Below are 16,913 nucleotides of genomic sequence, written 5' to 3' on the forward strand. Positions count from 1 at the left end.
CTGTGTATTGACTGGCCCCGCGCTCGTCTCAGTCCTCTGTAAATTGCAGCAAAGTGTGGGAGTATCGGCCGCTGCCGTGATGAAGACAGGAAGTGACACATCTTATAGCATGACCCCCCCCCGTCCCACCATGCTCAAGCATTGCTTCAGTTTCTAACCCGTTGGAACACACACACACACACACACACACACACACACAAACATGCACCCAGGGCTACACAGGGAGCCTCTGAAGAGCACTTTAGTCTGAATATCGAGTGAGCCAAACCTCACATACAGATACAATGCCACTAAAGAGCACTCAAGAGTGTTGATATAAGGGGAGAGGAGAGGCACAACCACACTCACACAAATAATGCAAACAGTGAATACACACATTATTCAGAGGCCATCAGCGCGGAGGGAAAGGAAATGCTAGGTCATGCATGTAGAGATGAAATTACATACAGTGCACTGATACGGTTACAAATATACGGTTACAAATATAATCCACTACTTTCACCCCCCCCCCCCCCCCCATGCTCTCTTCACTGTGTCTTATAGCTGTATAGTAATAGACCAGCAGATCAGTGGAGTACTGCTCTGTAACTGGCAAAGAAGAGAAGGGGAGAAAAAACGTTGAGAGATTACAGTTTAATGGGAATAATTTGATTAAAATATTTCATGTACTCACTCCAGTTCTTTTTTTGATGGGTTAAAATGGCTTATGGCCACTTTTTTGTGCAAATTGAGATAACATTTTTTTTCTTTCATCGGTATTGTCTGGGATGGTGTTTTAGGTTGCAGCAAGTTCTCTTTCACCTGGATGCGGTCCACTATGGTGCATTAACAATGATGCAGTTCTCTCTGAATCGGTGTGCTGGAAATGTGTCGTGTCTCTTGTCAGCATAAACACAGTTTTTACATTTTTGGTCAACATTTCCACAGATTTCTCAATGAAGTTGACTTCGGTTCATTCAACCAGCTCGTGGCAGACTACAGTCAGAGCCCTGGAGCCAGGAAGCAGCTGTGATGATGATTGAGGAGATATTTGCAGTGAGCAATGAAGATTTTACCAAAGTGCAAATGGTGCATTGGATATGTGTTGCAGACAGTGGAGTATTAGATGTGCGGCTGTATCTGTGTAGTGTAAGGTGTCCACCTGGAGTTTATAAGCTTTGCTCTGTGCAGTATATCTGCTTCAGAGAGTGTACAGTTGGCATTAAATGTTACCATGGTGGGTCAGTGCACTTTCTACAGTAATGTATTTGAACTCATTGCAACACAGTGTCCAGGAAATGTGTGCTTTTAACAAATATCTTCTACAGTAAGAGCACAAATATGCTGGAAATGCAGTCAGTGTTGGAAACCACCTACTAATAACATGGCAATTTTTTCACTTGTTCATCTTCCAGACAGTGTTTCATAGGCATTAGGCCTCTGTATGAACAATAGGCCTCTTCAGGATGTGTTTTAAACTTGAATTTTGCACCATATATTGGGGGACTGAGGCTAACACTGGGCGGCATTACACTACACAGTAGCTCCTAGCATTGCAGTTTCTGCTTCATCACACTCACCAACTCTGTCTTTTTTTCAACTTTAGTCACACTGTGGATGAATTCCTGTAGATGCATGCTGCAGGCAGTGTGTGCATGTAGTCCATTCATTTATGTGTGTCGGTGTGTGTACGTGCATGTGGCGCATTTTGAGAGCAGGTGTGATCTTACAAACTGACACCGGGCAGAATCTCCTTTTCTTCATTTCTCTCACATCTCTCTCTTCAACCTTTTGTTGTGTGTCTCTTAGCCCTCGTTCTTTTTTTTTTTTCTTCTAGCTGTCAGGTTGCAGCTTCGTACACATACACGCACAGAAGACGCACACACGGACACACACCAACCTGCAAGTCTGTCATAATTAGAGTGCCAAAGACAAGTGGTGTCAAAATAAGCCATGTGTGAACTCCCTGACATTTCAAGGTAACAGAAATCCACACACACAGCAAATCATGCAACAAACCACCAAAGACAAGGTAACACTTTGTCAGTCCACACATTTTCTGTTGATACACTCTTTTCTCTTCCCCACTATTCAACCCAATTGACTCATTTCACCTCATTTTAATAACCCGTACTATAATGAATCATTTAAAACGAATCCTCCAACATAAATGAATAGAGTTAATTTGTCCACCTGCGATAGTGCTTGTCTGAGCTCGTGTCTCGGTTTGGCTGAATTAAGTGGCAAATGATTCTGAGTCAGGTTTAATGGAGTGGATGTGTGTGACTCAGAGTGAATGTAACCCTCACTCCCCAGAACCAGGCCCACAGAGTTCTGCAGCCTGCCTGTACCGCACCAATCCAATTTAGGCTTAATTGAATTGTTCTGAGCCCCTCATCCATATATTTCCTCCACGAGAAGCTCATTACTCTCGATCTGTGTGTGTGTGGGTGTGTGTGGGTGTGTGTGTGTGTGTGTGTGTGTGCGCGCATACTCATATTGTGCCAAAGTTTAAATGCTCTATTGTTGATTGATATTTCTGAGATGCATTTTGAATTAGCTGGGGAAGCGAGACAAAAATCCAAATAAATCTCCAACTAAATCTCTTCTTCCCTTCCCTTTATCCTCCTTTTCCTCCCTTTTCTCCTTCCCTCCATCCATCTCTCCTGTTCTCAGGATGTGAAGTCGACATTCTTCCAGTTCGGCGCCTCCATCCAGCAGGAGGCTCTGCTGATGCTCAACATCATGGAGGAGTACGACTGGCACATCTTCTCCATTGTCACGTCAAAGTTCCCCGGCTACCAGGAGTTCATCAACATCCTAAAAACTACTGTGGACAACAGGTAGGATCAGCTAGACACCAGCTTTGCGATTCTCATCATAGTTTCATTTTCAATTTCTTAGATTAAAGATCTGATACTGTTAAGGTTGCCAACAAGATGACGCAGCAGCAGAACATTGTCACTCAAGAGGTAATGAAACCCAGTTGGTGCTGTGCTTTACCTGTCCAGATGTAGACATGTTTGCTGACAGAGTTGCTCCCTGTTATTTGGAGAAGCTCTGAATAGAGAGCACAAAGTTGGTCAGATCAGCTCAAATAATTAAATCTCAGAAACAAGGGAAGTCTACAGCCATGCTAGTGGCTCTGTGAGGCCTGCTAACATGCTCACAATGACAGTGCTAACACGTTGATGCTAAGGAGGTATAAGGTTTGCCGTGCTCACCATTTTAGTTTAGTGTGTTGGTCAAGACATTTATCTCAAAAGCACAAACATCAACTTCATAGTGGCACTAGAGGAAAAGCCTGTGGGAACCATGAGTGTCTGTACAAAAGGTTTGTGCTAATCCATCAAGTAGATGCTGAGATATTTCACTGCATATGTTAAAAAAAAAAAAAAAAGGACTGTGACTGTCTATACCATGTCAGGGAAAAAAATGAATAAGACATAAACTCACTGTTATGTAGCTGCAACAAAAAGTGTATTGATATTCTAAAAAGTTGCATGGAGTCACAAGGCAGTTAAACTCTTGACATTATGTTGCAGGAATCAAATTCAGATGGAAACACATTAACTTACAGTTTAGATAAACAACTTCAAAATCATTTTATATTAACCATGTGCAGCTTTAACAGAGGAACTGTGAAGTACGTGAACATTGGGTTTTCTTTCTTCGTCGCTCCCAAAATCATCTGCCAGTGCCAACAGTTCGCACTAAGGAAACTGAAGATAAGAAGCGCTGTAGGTCCGTTTCTCAAAAAGTTAGTATGCGACTAGCCCAGGCATTTCTGCAAGCCTATTTCCCTATTTTGTCTGTAATCTCTTCCATTATCGCTGCAAATTTCCCCCGACAACGGCCATGTTTACTTTTAAGAAGAGTTACTGCACACTATGTTTTGCTCAATGTATATTTCATCTCCTCCGCTCATGCAGCACGTACATCAAAGACAGTCAGTTTAAATGGATTTCATCAGCATTCTTAAAATGAATGCGGATGACAGGTGGGTTTACGACACACGCGCTTTGGCCGATTGCCGCACCTTTAGGTCATTTTGAGTGATACTGTAGCTCTCTGCAAAGAGAAAGAGGAAAAACTGCTGAAGAGGAGAGCAAGCCATCATTTTTGGCAAAAAAAAATGTCAAATTAATGATGCATGGTCAGCGGTGTTGAGATGCTGGCACGGGCTGGTGCCTGAACCCATGATATACAGTATTACAGGCCCGCTGAAGAGGGTCTCTCTCATTAGCAGTTACTCTTTATGTCAAAGCAAACAGTGGTAAACATAAACTTTCTGCATGCTTCTGTATTTGGTAACACTAGTTACAATTAATTAAATTGCAATTAAAGCAAAAACAGCAAGAAATTGCTGTTACTGAAGTCAGAAGTTTATCTAATTCACTGGCTGCAGGAATCTAATCCTGTGCAGCTTCAAACAAAACTATGCCTGTTGTTTACTTGCCTTTAGATCACCATTAGCGACTGTCAATCAATGTTCACTCCATACAAATGTATTTACAACAATTCAATGAGGGATAGCTGCGCAGCATCACAGATTTGTAATAAAGAAAAGTAACCTAACATCCCAATGTCAATATCCGCACCCTCCAGGAGTGATGTTGACCTCAGTGTTGCAAGAATAGCCATAAATATCATTCATAAAACAAGAAGTAATAAGGCCAATTACCTGCAATTACCCACTGTCGATTTCTCGTGTCAGCATTCAGCTGGTTCACAGTGACTTAGTCATGGGCAGACAGTTTTAATACCGAGGAAGTTCCATCATTCACGGCAGAAAATTGGACCAGTCAACTCAGGGAGTCAAGGCTGACCTGACCATGGAGGGATATTAGCACGTGCAGTAGAAATACAGCCCCAGATATATAACACGGGAACGGGGGAATATATTTTGTGGGTGGTTACATTCACAGGCTGTCCGGTGAGATGAATGCAGGCAGGTAGGCGGGCTTCCTGTCACTATAATCTGCTTATTTAAGGGGACAGAGCTGGGTTTTTGGATGGGGACAATTGTTCAGCCATTGGACACAATTTCACTTGTATGACACACACTTGTGTCATACACACATGTTGAGTGTGCTGAGGGGTAAAATCATAGTAAATCAGTATTAGATTCTTTTTATTTATCCATTTATTCTTATAATGAGGAGGAGTGATGCAGTATTACATATTCCCATAATTGTTATTACCCCTGCTCTCTCGCTTTCTCTGTTAATGTGTCTCTGTGTATCATTATCTCTCTTTACTAGTTTTGTCATCTGGGACTTGTAGACCATTATCACTTTGGACAGCAAGACGAGGACAGCAAGTCCCAAATCACTCTCATGTTACGCTACCTGTCAACTGTTTGGTCCTTGCATGATGGTTAACTGCTTTGCTCGTTTCCCTACCATGTGCCACACTCTTTAACGGTCTCCAAAGTGTGTGTTTGTGTGTGTTTCTTTCTCTCTCTTTCTCTGTGTGTGTGTGTGTGTGTGTGCTTGCATCCATCTCTGTCCCTCACTCTGCCAGCTCTGCCATCAAGGACCTCTACTCCTGATGCCACAGCATGCTACCAGTTTATGATATATCATTTTCTTTAATTACTGACATAACGGTCATTTCCTCTGTCCTTGCTGCTCTTTAGCCTTGCGTACAGGGACCTGCTGAGTATTATCATTCTGGACATTGTGAAAAAGAGCAGCCAGCCACATTGGATGAAAAAGAAACTCTACAAATGTGCTATCTTCTTCATAAGTGCTTGCTACTTCTAACTGGCCACATAACTAGATTTAAAATTTGCTTAGGAATCACACACGTCCAGTTTTACTTCACAGTTGCTTGGAGAATTACAGTTTTAACTCTCCACAGAGGATCGTTTCTATGTAAAAACATCATGTTCAGCCACACGATCGTGCAGGGGCAAGGCATAATTAATTAACTTTTTTTTTTTTTATCCAAAAGATGTGGCAGAAGCTACGTTCCAAGTTGATGGCGGCACTATTTTCTGATAACTGTTGTCACCAATTAGCACACAGACCACAGGCACTGCATTGGCCCTTTGACATTAACAGGCCAGTGTTTGTTCTCCGTGTCCTTTAGTTGTGTGGGCTGGAACCAGCTGAGCATCATTATACAGGAGCAGCTTTAGCATTTGCATTCCATTTAGTCTTAATGTGTTTCCCTTGACAATAAGCACTTTACACCTATTAGCATTCACGTCGCACTTAACAATGATATTAATTATAATGGATAATTATAACTGCCCTTGCCAGCACCTGAGCAAAGTTAATAGTCTATTAGTTAAATATTAACATTTCACTCTTGTCCTCACTATCCTTGCCTTAGTTTTGTGGGCTGGGACCTGCAGAATATCATCATTCTGGACGCAGTGGAAGAAGACAGCCGGTCGCAGATCATGCTCAAGAAGGTCCAGTCCCCCGTGGTCCTGCTCTACTGCTCCAAGGATGAGGCGGTCTACATCCTGGAGGAGGCTCGCTCCCTGGGCCTCACCGGATTTGGTTACATCTGGATCGTGCCCTCGCTCACCACAGGGAACCCGGAAATAACACCCGATGAGTTTCCGCCGGGAATGATTTCAGTGTCGTACGACGACTGGGACTACCCGCTGGAGGCGCGCGTTCGAGATGGCCTGGGGATCATAACATCAGCGGCGGCAGCCATGTTGGACGAGTATGGCGACATCCCTGAAGCCAAGACGTCCTGTTATGGCCAGATGGAGAAGACAACCAAGCTGCCACCCAGTGCGCTACATAAGTAAGTAAAGAAGGAGTGTGTTTTGGCATTCACGTCTATAATTATCAGCAAGAAATACGGTGAGCTAAGTCTCTTTTAAATACATTAAAAATAGAAAAATCTGAATTATAGAACAGGTTTTGTGTATTTTTATAACCCCAGAAGCGTAGCTGTGTTAATGCATATAGGAGTTCTGTGTGGCTGTTTGTTTGATTGCATGGTTTCCTGCCACAGTCTGTTTGTTTTCATCCGTGTCCTCAGTAATTAGAGAGTTTCCACCAAGTTTCCACCAAGTCTACGTCACAGATTGAGATTGAAGAAAGATGCAATTATTGGATAGAAGACAAAGGGGTTGAGAGTTGGAGCTAAGAGAAGAGAGGAAGTGTGGGAGTCAGAGAGAGAGAGAGAGAGAGAGGGAAGGGAATGAAAGAGTTGAATGGGATTTGAGGAGGGAGTTTGTGATTTAGGCAGTGAAGAAACAGGCAAGGGAAGAAATTGAGACTGGGGTAACAGCAGGAAGCCGCTACAAATGAGTGCTCTCCAAAATTGAAGAGCTCCTTGATGAGTCCTTCTGTTCCTCTTCTCGTTTATTCCTCCATGTCTCATTCACTCTCTTCTGCGCTCCTTCTCATCATGCGCTCGCACCCCAGCAGCCAGTGGGAGATGTTGCAGGTCTTGCCAGCTCTGTCTGGCTTTCCATCTGGCAGAGGAGGGAGAGATGCACACAACCTGTGTTTACATCCCAATATTGTTTTTTTTTTTTTTTCATGAGCCTATGCGACAAAAGTTGTTTCCAATTTTTAAATAACAAAAATCTGAAATGTTAGGTTTAGGCTCTGTCTGTCTGGGCCTCATCTGATAACTCAGATGCTTAAATTAGAAAATGACACTTAAAAGCATATGGATGTGTTTGGTGCTCATAATCTAGGCAAACACTGTACATCAATAGGATTTTGGGAATATTGTGACTTCAAAGTTAGATGACATTCTCAGAAATGGATGAGAAAAAAAAAAGAGAGAGAGAGAGAGAGAGAGAGAGAGAGAGAGAGGAAGAGCGAAAAACCCCCCTGATACAATAAGAGCTCTTGTTGGTGTTGTGGCTTTGTGTAACAAGGGCCTTTTTAGATCAGATGAAGTCCCAGTTATTTCCTCAGCTAAACTATTAGCAGTTTAAATCGAGTTTGAAGTCTAACATTTTCTTTGAGGCCAGTTTACAGCTGCTGTCTATAAATTTTTACTGGCCTGAAACATTTCCATGTAATTGGTCAATAACTCAACCATAAACTCTTTTGGCTTACGTGGCTGACACTACATCATCGGTTACTCTTCTGTCCCCTAATATCCTGCCAAGTCCTCATCAGTCCTGGAGACGCATCAGTCTGAAAGGTCCTCCACCTTTCTACCAGTTTCATTTGGGTTCTGCAGACACCAAACCATTTGAATTAGGCACTGTGGGTAGTTAAGGGAGCCTGGGAGATTACAGCAGTTATTTGGCGAACTCTGCCTGTTTAGAGAGCTTTAAATGTCAGCAGTCACTGAGGTAACAGAGAGGAGTTACTGGCATTGATCAGCAACATTTCACTCATAAATTCTGGTCATTTAGTGCAAAGAGACAGTAAAGTATGACTGATTACACCATCAATAACCTGTAGGTCTTTAAATACCAATTCCATGTTAATAGAGGGTTTGTTTTGTCGGGTACAAATACACCAAAGAGAACCACCAAATATCCAGAGCCAGCAGACTTGGTTCCCAGCATGCTCTGCTGCCGCAGGTTGTTACCCAGGTGATGAGTGGCCACAGATGGCTTTGTTGTGGGTGACAGAGCTCAGCCAATAGGGCTTCAGGGCCAGGACATGAGAAACATGATTGGTCAAGGCTAGGTCGGGGCGATGGGCCAGTGTGGGTTGTTAGACCATCAACGGCTGTCAGGGGAGGCAGGAGGACATGGCCAGGACACACACACACACAGAGGCAGGCAGATGGGCTGTATGTACAAATGTACAGCACCATATTGCAGTATGTACGGCTGGTCACAGTATTCTATCCTAGTCTTCTTTTCAGGTCTTCAGTGGATCCCCTGCCTTGTCGTAAGCAAGATGTCAATAACAGCATTATTTTATGAACATCTGTTCGGCATTCATGCGTTTCTTTGCTCTCAAACTCAGCTGTGATTTGTGACAAGAAGTTGATTTACCGTCGGAGCTGCTTCTGTCCTTATGTGAGCGAAAACAGTAGGACAAAAAAACTTGTTTTGTGGAGTATTAATAGATAGTGCTGATATCACAGAAAAGTCTGTAGTCCTGGTGACAAGTGCAGTGCATTGTGGGCTTTCACTGAAGTTTTACCACCCTCACTTTGCCTGTGACGGCTGTAATGATTAATCCACCGTGACACATCCAAGATGAATATGTTTTGCAGAGTAATCGAAAAATAAAATTAAATAAAAACAGGAGACAAATGACCAACTAAGAGCACTGGCCAGTGCAGCAATCAGACCAAGTGACAACCCGTGCTCCATATAAAATATGCTGCACGAGTGTGTGTGCGTCTGCGCTTGTGCGTGTGCATGTTAGAAACAAGAGAAATATCCCCCCCTTAAGAGAATGTTCTGTCATGACAGATTTACAGCACAGCGCTCACCTTGCTGTGGTGAACACTGTGCCTTAAAAGACTTTAACACTTATTTATCAGTGTGCGTCTGTGTGCGAGTGTGCGTGTGTGTGTGTGTGTGTGTGTGTGTTGCGGAAAAGGCGTGGTGGTAGTAGTTTGTTCTGACAGGTAATTTCAGTCTCTAGCCCTGATATATGAGGGTCAGAACTCAGGAAACACATGTACACACATACACATTACACACACATACTGAGACCTGGGGCAGCTGTCATGTGAGCTGTGCAGAGACATGTACACACACACACACACACACACACACACACAGCACACACTGCCAGTGAGAATTTCAAAGATGCGTGCCGTATGCTGACCGCTTGAAACTACTCGATAAGATTCAATCGTGCATTTATTAAGCTTGTGTATTAAAACTACATGCTTAAATTCTGATGCTGCAGGCATATATTGTGCCAAACTGCATATTTGTTATTTTCAGCAGTAGTTAGAGACATAACCTTTGAATATATATATATATATATATATATATATATATTTTTTACTGTGGAGTGGATAAAAGGATTCCCTAGTGCCTCAACATGCCACTTACTCGACTAATCATAAATATACATTACTGCATGCTGGCTTGTTAACGATGAAAGTGTGGAAATGTGTGTTTATGTATTATTCCATTGCCACTTGTACATTTCCGTTTGCAGTTCTGCTGTGACAAACGCGATCTCACCAAGAGAATTATTCCTATACTGTCACCTATGGAGGGGTGTTTACATGGCATTAACTACTGTGTGGAAATTATTGTGTTACTGACTCTAGCTGTTACTGTCTTGTGTTTGTACCTAATCATCTAATGAGCCTAATAAGTAAGCAAAAATGCAGGATTTTCAAATACTAAAGTGGTTATACTTCATTCCTCAAAAGCTGAAATTTTGGAAACACAATTTCATGCTATAAAGAAATCGAGAGGGAGAAAAATAAAGTCCTGAAAGGAACCTTAGGGTGAGTTGGATATACAGAGTTGCTAAAACATAACATGTACTCTGTGTACGTGTGGGCACCAGTGAGAAAATCTGAAAATCACTAAGTCATTTATATCAGTCAGATCTCTCGTGCCAGCTTCAGTATCAGCTTGCCTTGGAGGTAACAGTCTGCGTGACAGAGGGACTCAATCGTTTTTTAATCAAATGAATCTGTGCACATGAACAGCTGATGTGTGCGGATGCAAAGGTTACCTCTGTTTCCAGTCTAAAAGCATTCCCAAAGCTTTCCCTGAAGTGTCCTTCAGACACTGTTGGGTGTGCATTTTATACACGACTGTGGGCGCAGCGGTGCATCGTCCTGTAGGTTGAGGGCGGAGCCCCCTGAGCTAATGCTGATTACAGCCAAGGCTGCCTAGTTGTCTGCAGCAGCTTCTTGCAGGAGTACAAAGAACAGCACTGAAAAGTTGTCCGTATTGTGTTTATAAAGCAGGAGTAGCGTATGATTGACAGCTAGTGTGGTGCACCTCGGAGATAAATGAACCATCAAGTTGCTTTCGGTTTGAATGCTCAGAGCGTGAAGAGAAGATATGAAGGGAGTTTAGTCAGTGGCAGCGTGAACTACTGCATATCCCATCGCACAAGAGGCTTATTAATTTTTCATCAGAGGGAAGGGTAGCAAAGAAAGGTGCTCCGGTGTTGTGAAGGGATTCCTGAACCAAAAATTGATTTGCATATTGGAGGAAACCCATGATATTCAAACTCGGTTCCAGTATAAAGGACCCTGAGCCAATACACATGAAAATCCTGTTTTGTGCAACAAAAGGAATCCTGCTGAAGTAGCTGTGTGGACAAGTGTTGCATTTTATGGCGCGACTGCAAGCCTGCAAAAGACAAAATGTAATTGTTGGCATTAGTCTTGTGCGGCCCAAGCTCTCGTATAATAATAGCTGCACAAACATAACGTTTGCGCGCACACACACATCAGGGACAACAGCGGGGCAGAAGCACTGCTAAGCTAGCATCTACTTCATGTACACTCATCATTCATGCCACACTTAACACGTGCCACCTGAGGCTGAGTATGTTTTCAAGTGACTGCCCACCCATGGGTCATCTTAAAAGACCTAAATCAGCACTGATAGCAGCAGCTCCCATCTTTTTTTTTTTTTTTTTTTTTTCTCCAGACTTCCCCCTCCTTGACTCTCACAACCACACTGTGCATGCGTGTGTGTGCTGTTGCAGTTCATAGATCATGAGTGCTGACAGTATACATCATCGCTTTGACTGGTCCTTGTCTTGACGAAGGATAAACGTCTCCATCTTCAACACACACACACACACACACACACGACATTATACAGTTCATCTTAACGTCGTTGTGGAGACTCTTTTCCCTCCAGTGAAGCCTCTTGACATAAAATGTAGAGTTCTTATCGCAGAGTAGGACCGTTATAAACATGTGGAGATTGGAAGCATTCAGACTTGATACGATATCTTTTTTTTTGTGTCAAGAACACTTTGAAGGGGCTGGATATAGTACTGTTAGCAGAGGAGATGGCTGTGGTGGAGGCTGGTCTCTGGGAGAAAATGCCTAATATATTCAGAAATGGCATTGTTTCTTATAATGAACATTATTAATCTTCATGAGTGCAGGATTAAGAAAACAGCATAAACAGAGTATTTGGGTTTGGGTTTGGCCCAGGCTGCTGTAATGCAGTCTGTGTGTGTGCACTCATTTGCCTGCTGCAGTAAATGTGCAGTGCTGGGTGCAGTGCCCCCCCCACACACACTTCCCAACCCAGCCCCTTTTTTTACTCCAAAATAACAGGAAGGGAGGAAAAAATAACACTGAGGATATTTTTATCCTAACTCTGTCGAGGCTTAGTGCTTCTCCTCTCTCATCATACTCCTCTTTCCATCTCCCACAGTCTCTCTTTCTTTATACTCTCGCTCACTTTTTTCGGGCGCTCCTTCTCCGCCGTCTCCCCACCTGTGCCACCTCTCCTCGTCCCCCCCCTAATGAATAGAGAGATTACTGATATAATGGGGGCTGGAAAGTGAGAGAAATTGGATCGCTTTACTATGATCTGAGTGCTACAGGGGAGAGGAGACATTAGGTGGAGAAGTGTTAAGGTGGGCAAAGTAATTGTCTGCGTTTCTGTGTGTGTGTGTGCAGGGATGTTCGCACAGGGTTGTTTAGGGTCATTTTGCAGCATGTACACTCCAGTCTGTGTCCGTATCCTAGCAACGCCCTATCAGGTCCACCTGTTTGATGGGCGTCGACCCAAACGTACTTGCAGACACACACATACACACACACACACTCTGCGTCCCCTTCTTTGATTTTTAGATGCCCAGCTAGTGACACGTAATAATTACGTTATGTGTATCAAATAGACTCTTCACGGCTGTCTTTTTCTTAGCCTGTTCAGAAAAGCTGAACTCCTACAGTTCAAATGAATTGAATCTAAGATGTATTTCAGTTTTTAAAGCTGCGGCAGACACGGTTTTCATGAAAAACCCCACTGCTTTTTCGAACCTAAATCACAAAGATTTAAACCTGCAGAGTGCGGCTTTTACATCAAAATGAATGCCTGATAGATTCGAGCCCTTGCCGAGTGAGTTCATGCAACGCTTATTCAGCTTATCATCACCAGGTAACTCTCTGTATTTTGCAGTATAGGAGAGATTTTAAATCAGGTGTCTGTTGTGTCATACCTGTGCTGGCATACCAGTGGTGTGGAGTTTTACGTCAACCAGCAGTTTGCCAGAGCTGAAGTGGAGAGCACCCATAGTGACCGAGTCGACTGCAGCAACTAGAAGACTGACGCAGAAACTGAAGAGGCATCCAAGAGGAGTCTGTAATGCTCCATTTAAAAAAGAAACTCGATGTTCAGAGGGAGAAATGGGGCCAAGCGCTCCTGTGGGTGTATGTCATAAGCATGCATCGACAGTGTTTGTGTATTTGCTCTCACTGCCAGAAGGGGGAGACAAAAGTTCCTCACTGCAGGTTAAAGACCGAGGTTGACTGAGCGTCCTCACCTGCTCTCAATCAGGACATTATTTTGTTCACTGCTAACAGGATGTCCTGCTCTCAAACTGCTAACATCCAACACAGGTTTTGACGTTGTTACATCAGAGTAACATCAAATCTCCTGTAATAATGCTCTAAATAAGTATTTTGTGCTGACTTGGGTCAAACAAATGACAGCTTGAGAGAGAGTGAAAATGATCCAAATGAGCAACAAATTTGAGCAAGTTACAGAATAAACACACAAAAAGAAGAGCAAAAGTGTGTGTGCGTGTGTGTGTGTGTGTGTGGACGTGTGTGTGGAAGGCACAGAACAGGCTGTCATCTAAAAGAGCAGTGCGGGTGCTGGTATTGATTCCTGCACCTTTTTCTCGGCTGTAGTCACACATAATTGGGTTCAGCACTGCATCCCGTGTCCAATCAAATGGCTTAATACTACTCACCTGGTTGCTTGCAGGCCAATCAGATTATTTTAATCACAAAACCCACTCAATCCCCTTATCTCTGGCTGATTGCATCTGAGCATTGAGTGGCTGTACATGTTTGTGTGTGTGTGTGTGTGTGTGTGTGTGTGTGTGTGTGCGTGTGTGTGTGTGTGTGTGTGTTATCAGCAGCAACTTAAAGGGACATGCAGGTATCGCAAAATGTCACCACGCACACACAAACACACACATATACCCAGACTTTTTGTCTATTTTGTCCATCCTTTTGACTCGGTATTAAAATTGAGCTCGACTCCTGATGTGTGTAAAATGGAAATGGAAGTCTCGTTACAACAGCTTAAATAATAAAATGAATTCAATTAACTTCCTGTAAATTGACAATAACATTTTCATCGGGCAGGTCGTGCGCTGGTTAACATTTTGAATACAATAAGAAATTATCTATTAAAAGTTATGCTCGGGCAGACATGCAGAGAAGTTTTTTGACACATACTGACAGAATGTTTTCACCAAAATAAATGTCTTTATCAGCATTCAATGTGTCAAAGCTGCACTGGTACCACCGTGCAGCGCTACCAACCTCACACTCTGCCGCATGCGCCTGCCCAATGTCCTGCACAGCATGAAGCGCCTCACCTGCAGCGCTCCGCTGGGGCTTTACAAAGACACATCACATGGGTCCACGTTCCATTTAGAAGTTCACCCTGTCGCACCGGCCCCAGAACGGAGCAGAGGAGGAAGAAAAGAGGCGCCGTCTCTCTCCCTTGTTGTACATGACCGCTGACAGAAGCAGTGAGGGAGACAGAGTGGGGAAGGACAGCCATGATTAATGTGGAGCCTATGTGGACCCAAGAATATCCTCCCACTGCCCTCCATCTTAGCTAATGTGACCTGCCATATGGGTCACTCATTACAGTGTGTGTGTGTGTGTGTCTTAGTATGGATATACTATCCATTGTCACTTTCCTTTTTCTCTTTCTGTGTTTTTTTTTTTTAATTTCTGGAGCTGCATGCAGAGCAATAAGCAGTCTTTTCTGTTTCTGTTTCAATGCTGTGATTCTGTAGTAATACTTACATTTCAAGGATTCCTGCCTGCTTACAGGTTATAGCAGGCACACAGGTTTTTGTAGGACTTGAGTAGATTCTTTTTTTGTCCCTCAGCAATACATTTTGACGCTCAATACAAAAGAGCCTGTGTGAATATTTTAGGATAGTAATACTAGCAGATTGTAATTTAACTTTTTCTCATGCTAATGTGATTCAATTTCCTTTTCCTCCTGTTTTTCCTCGCCTCCATTCATTTCTTTCCACTTCTTATCACCATCTGCCCTCCTCCTCCCCCTCCTCCTCCTCCTCCTTCTCCCCCCACCCCTTCTCCTCTCACTCTCAGGTACATGATGAATGTGACATGGGATGGCAGAGACTTGTCATTCACAGAGGACGGCTACCAGGAATACCCAAAGCTGGTGGTCATTGTTCTCAACAAGGACAGAGAGTGGGAGAAGGTAGGATCTACGTGTGTGTGTGGGTGTGTGTGTACGTGTGCACAAAAGTGTGCACGTATTCCCTTGTGGCGTTCAGAGCGGCAGCTATGGCTGAGGATCCACAGCTCATGGCTGCCAAAATATTTCTGGGAATTATAGTTATTCTACACATATTTGTATGTTTTATATTTTTAGACTTTCTTTATTTAAAAAAGAAATCGTTTAGATTTAATAAATATGACTTAATGGCTCAGTAAATAAATAAAATGCATTTTATGGAGGTTGGTTGGTGGCTAGACTATAATTTCTTAAATTAGATGGGGTTGTGCTGGGATACTTGTAACTCCATTGTGTCAAATGTAATATGTACTGTGTAAAAACTGGCTTTGGCCCTGGTGTTCTTGTTTGTCTTTGGGTCTATGTTTATGCTGCTTTTGTTTATTGTATGTTTCTTCATGCTGCTTTTTCATAATCAATACTATTACTATATATATATATTTTTTTTTTTATCATTGTTGTTTCTGCAGTTTCTTTTTGCATATCTGCCAGCATATCTGTGATAACCCCATGCTGGCAGATAATATCAATTTATTCTCTAATACAAATGTTTCCTTCTATCTTTCTCTATTGCTGACTGGCGCATTATGTCCTCAACCAAAAGGTGGTTTGATAAGGATCTGGGTAGTTAATGGTGATAACCACCCTCACAGTGCCACCCACAGCGTCTGACTGACAAGTAACCTCTTTGAGTTGAAGTGCCAAAACAAACCGACAATAAGAACGAAACACAGTATTGAAAATGCTACGTCTGTCTCATCGTACAACACTGAGTTGATCGATGAGCTCATTTGCCCACAAAACTTATGGATTCCTTTAACTGGTTAATGTGAGAAAGCGTCTAAAACCAATGGCCACTGTTAATGGCCCAGTATTCTCACTGTTGTAATGGATTTTAAATGGCAGCCATGTATCTTTATACCTACATCCGGCTGCCTCATACAGCCTGAAATACCTCATACCTAATGCCCCCAATAGCTCATAGATCTGGACAGGTGAGGCTGGGAGGAAAGGTTTGAGAGACGGATGGAAAAAGAGAGAGGTGTGGCTAAAGGCAGGATTTGGATAAGGAAGAAAGGGAGATGGGTGGTTCTGTCCTTTCCTTCCTTCCCCGTCTTCCTCACTTTTTGTCTCCTGCTGCGTCCACCGCTCTTAGCATCTTATCTCTTTCCTCACATCCCTCTTCTTCCTCTCTTCTATGTCTTCAGCTTTTCCCCTTCCTCTTCACTTTTCCTTCCTACTTCCATCAATCCTTCCTTTCCTCCATTTTTTTTCCTTCCTCTCCCTCCTCTCCCCTGTCCAGATAATCTGTTCACTCTGTCTGTCTTTAGCTGTGATTGCTGTTGTGGTCTCTGATAGCACCTCAAACCACAGTTAATCAAAACCTGAGACCTCCGTTATTGGGGTGACAAGGGGTCACTGCTCTTGTATGCGTGCGTGCGTGCGTGCGTGCGTGCGTGCGTGCGTGCGTGCGTGCGTGCGTGCGTGTGCGTGTGTGTGTGTGTGTGTGTGTGTGTGTGTGTGTGTTTACCCATCCACGCTGGTTATTGAAAGAAACACTTTT

General features: G+C 43.2%; 1 protein-coding gene across 1 annotated transcript in view; it reads left to right on the forward strand.

Annotated features, from left to right (window-relative positions):
* The window catches only part of grin2aa (glutamate receptor, ionotropic, N-methyl D-aspartate 2A, a), a 131,897-nt gene that overhangs the window by 83,538 nt on the left and 31,446 nt on the right, over positions 1–16,913 (forward strand). Inside the window, exons 3-5 of the mRNA XM_076751931.1 lie at positions 2,656–2,822; positions 6,322–6,750; positions 15,199–15,313. Coding sequence (XP_076608046.1) covers positions 2,656–2,822; positions 6,322–6,750; positions 15,199–15,313 — 711 coding nt within the window. The remainder of the gene's footprint in view (positions 1–2,655; positions 2,823–6,321; positions 6,751–15,198; positions 15,314–16,913) is intronic.

The sequence above is a fragment of the Chaetodon auriga genome, chromosome 16 (assembly GCF_051107435.1).
Source record: "Chaetodon auriga isolate fChaAug3 chromosome 16, fChaAug3.hap1, whole genome shotgun sequence".
NCBI classification, from domain to species: domain Eukaryota; kingdom Metazoa; phylum Chordata; class Actinopteri; order Chaetodontiformes; family Chaetodontidae; genus Chaetodon; species Chaetodon auriga.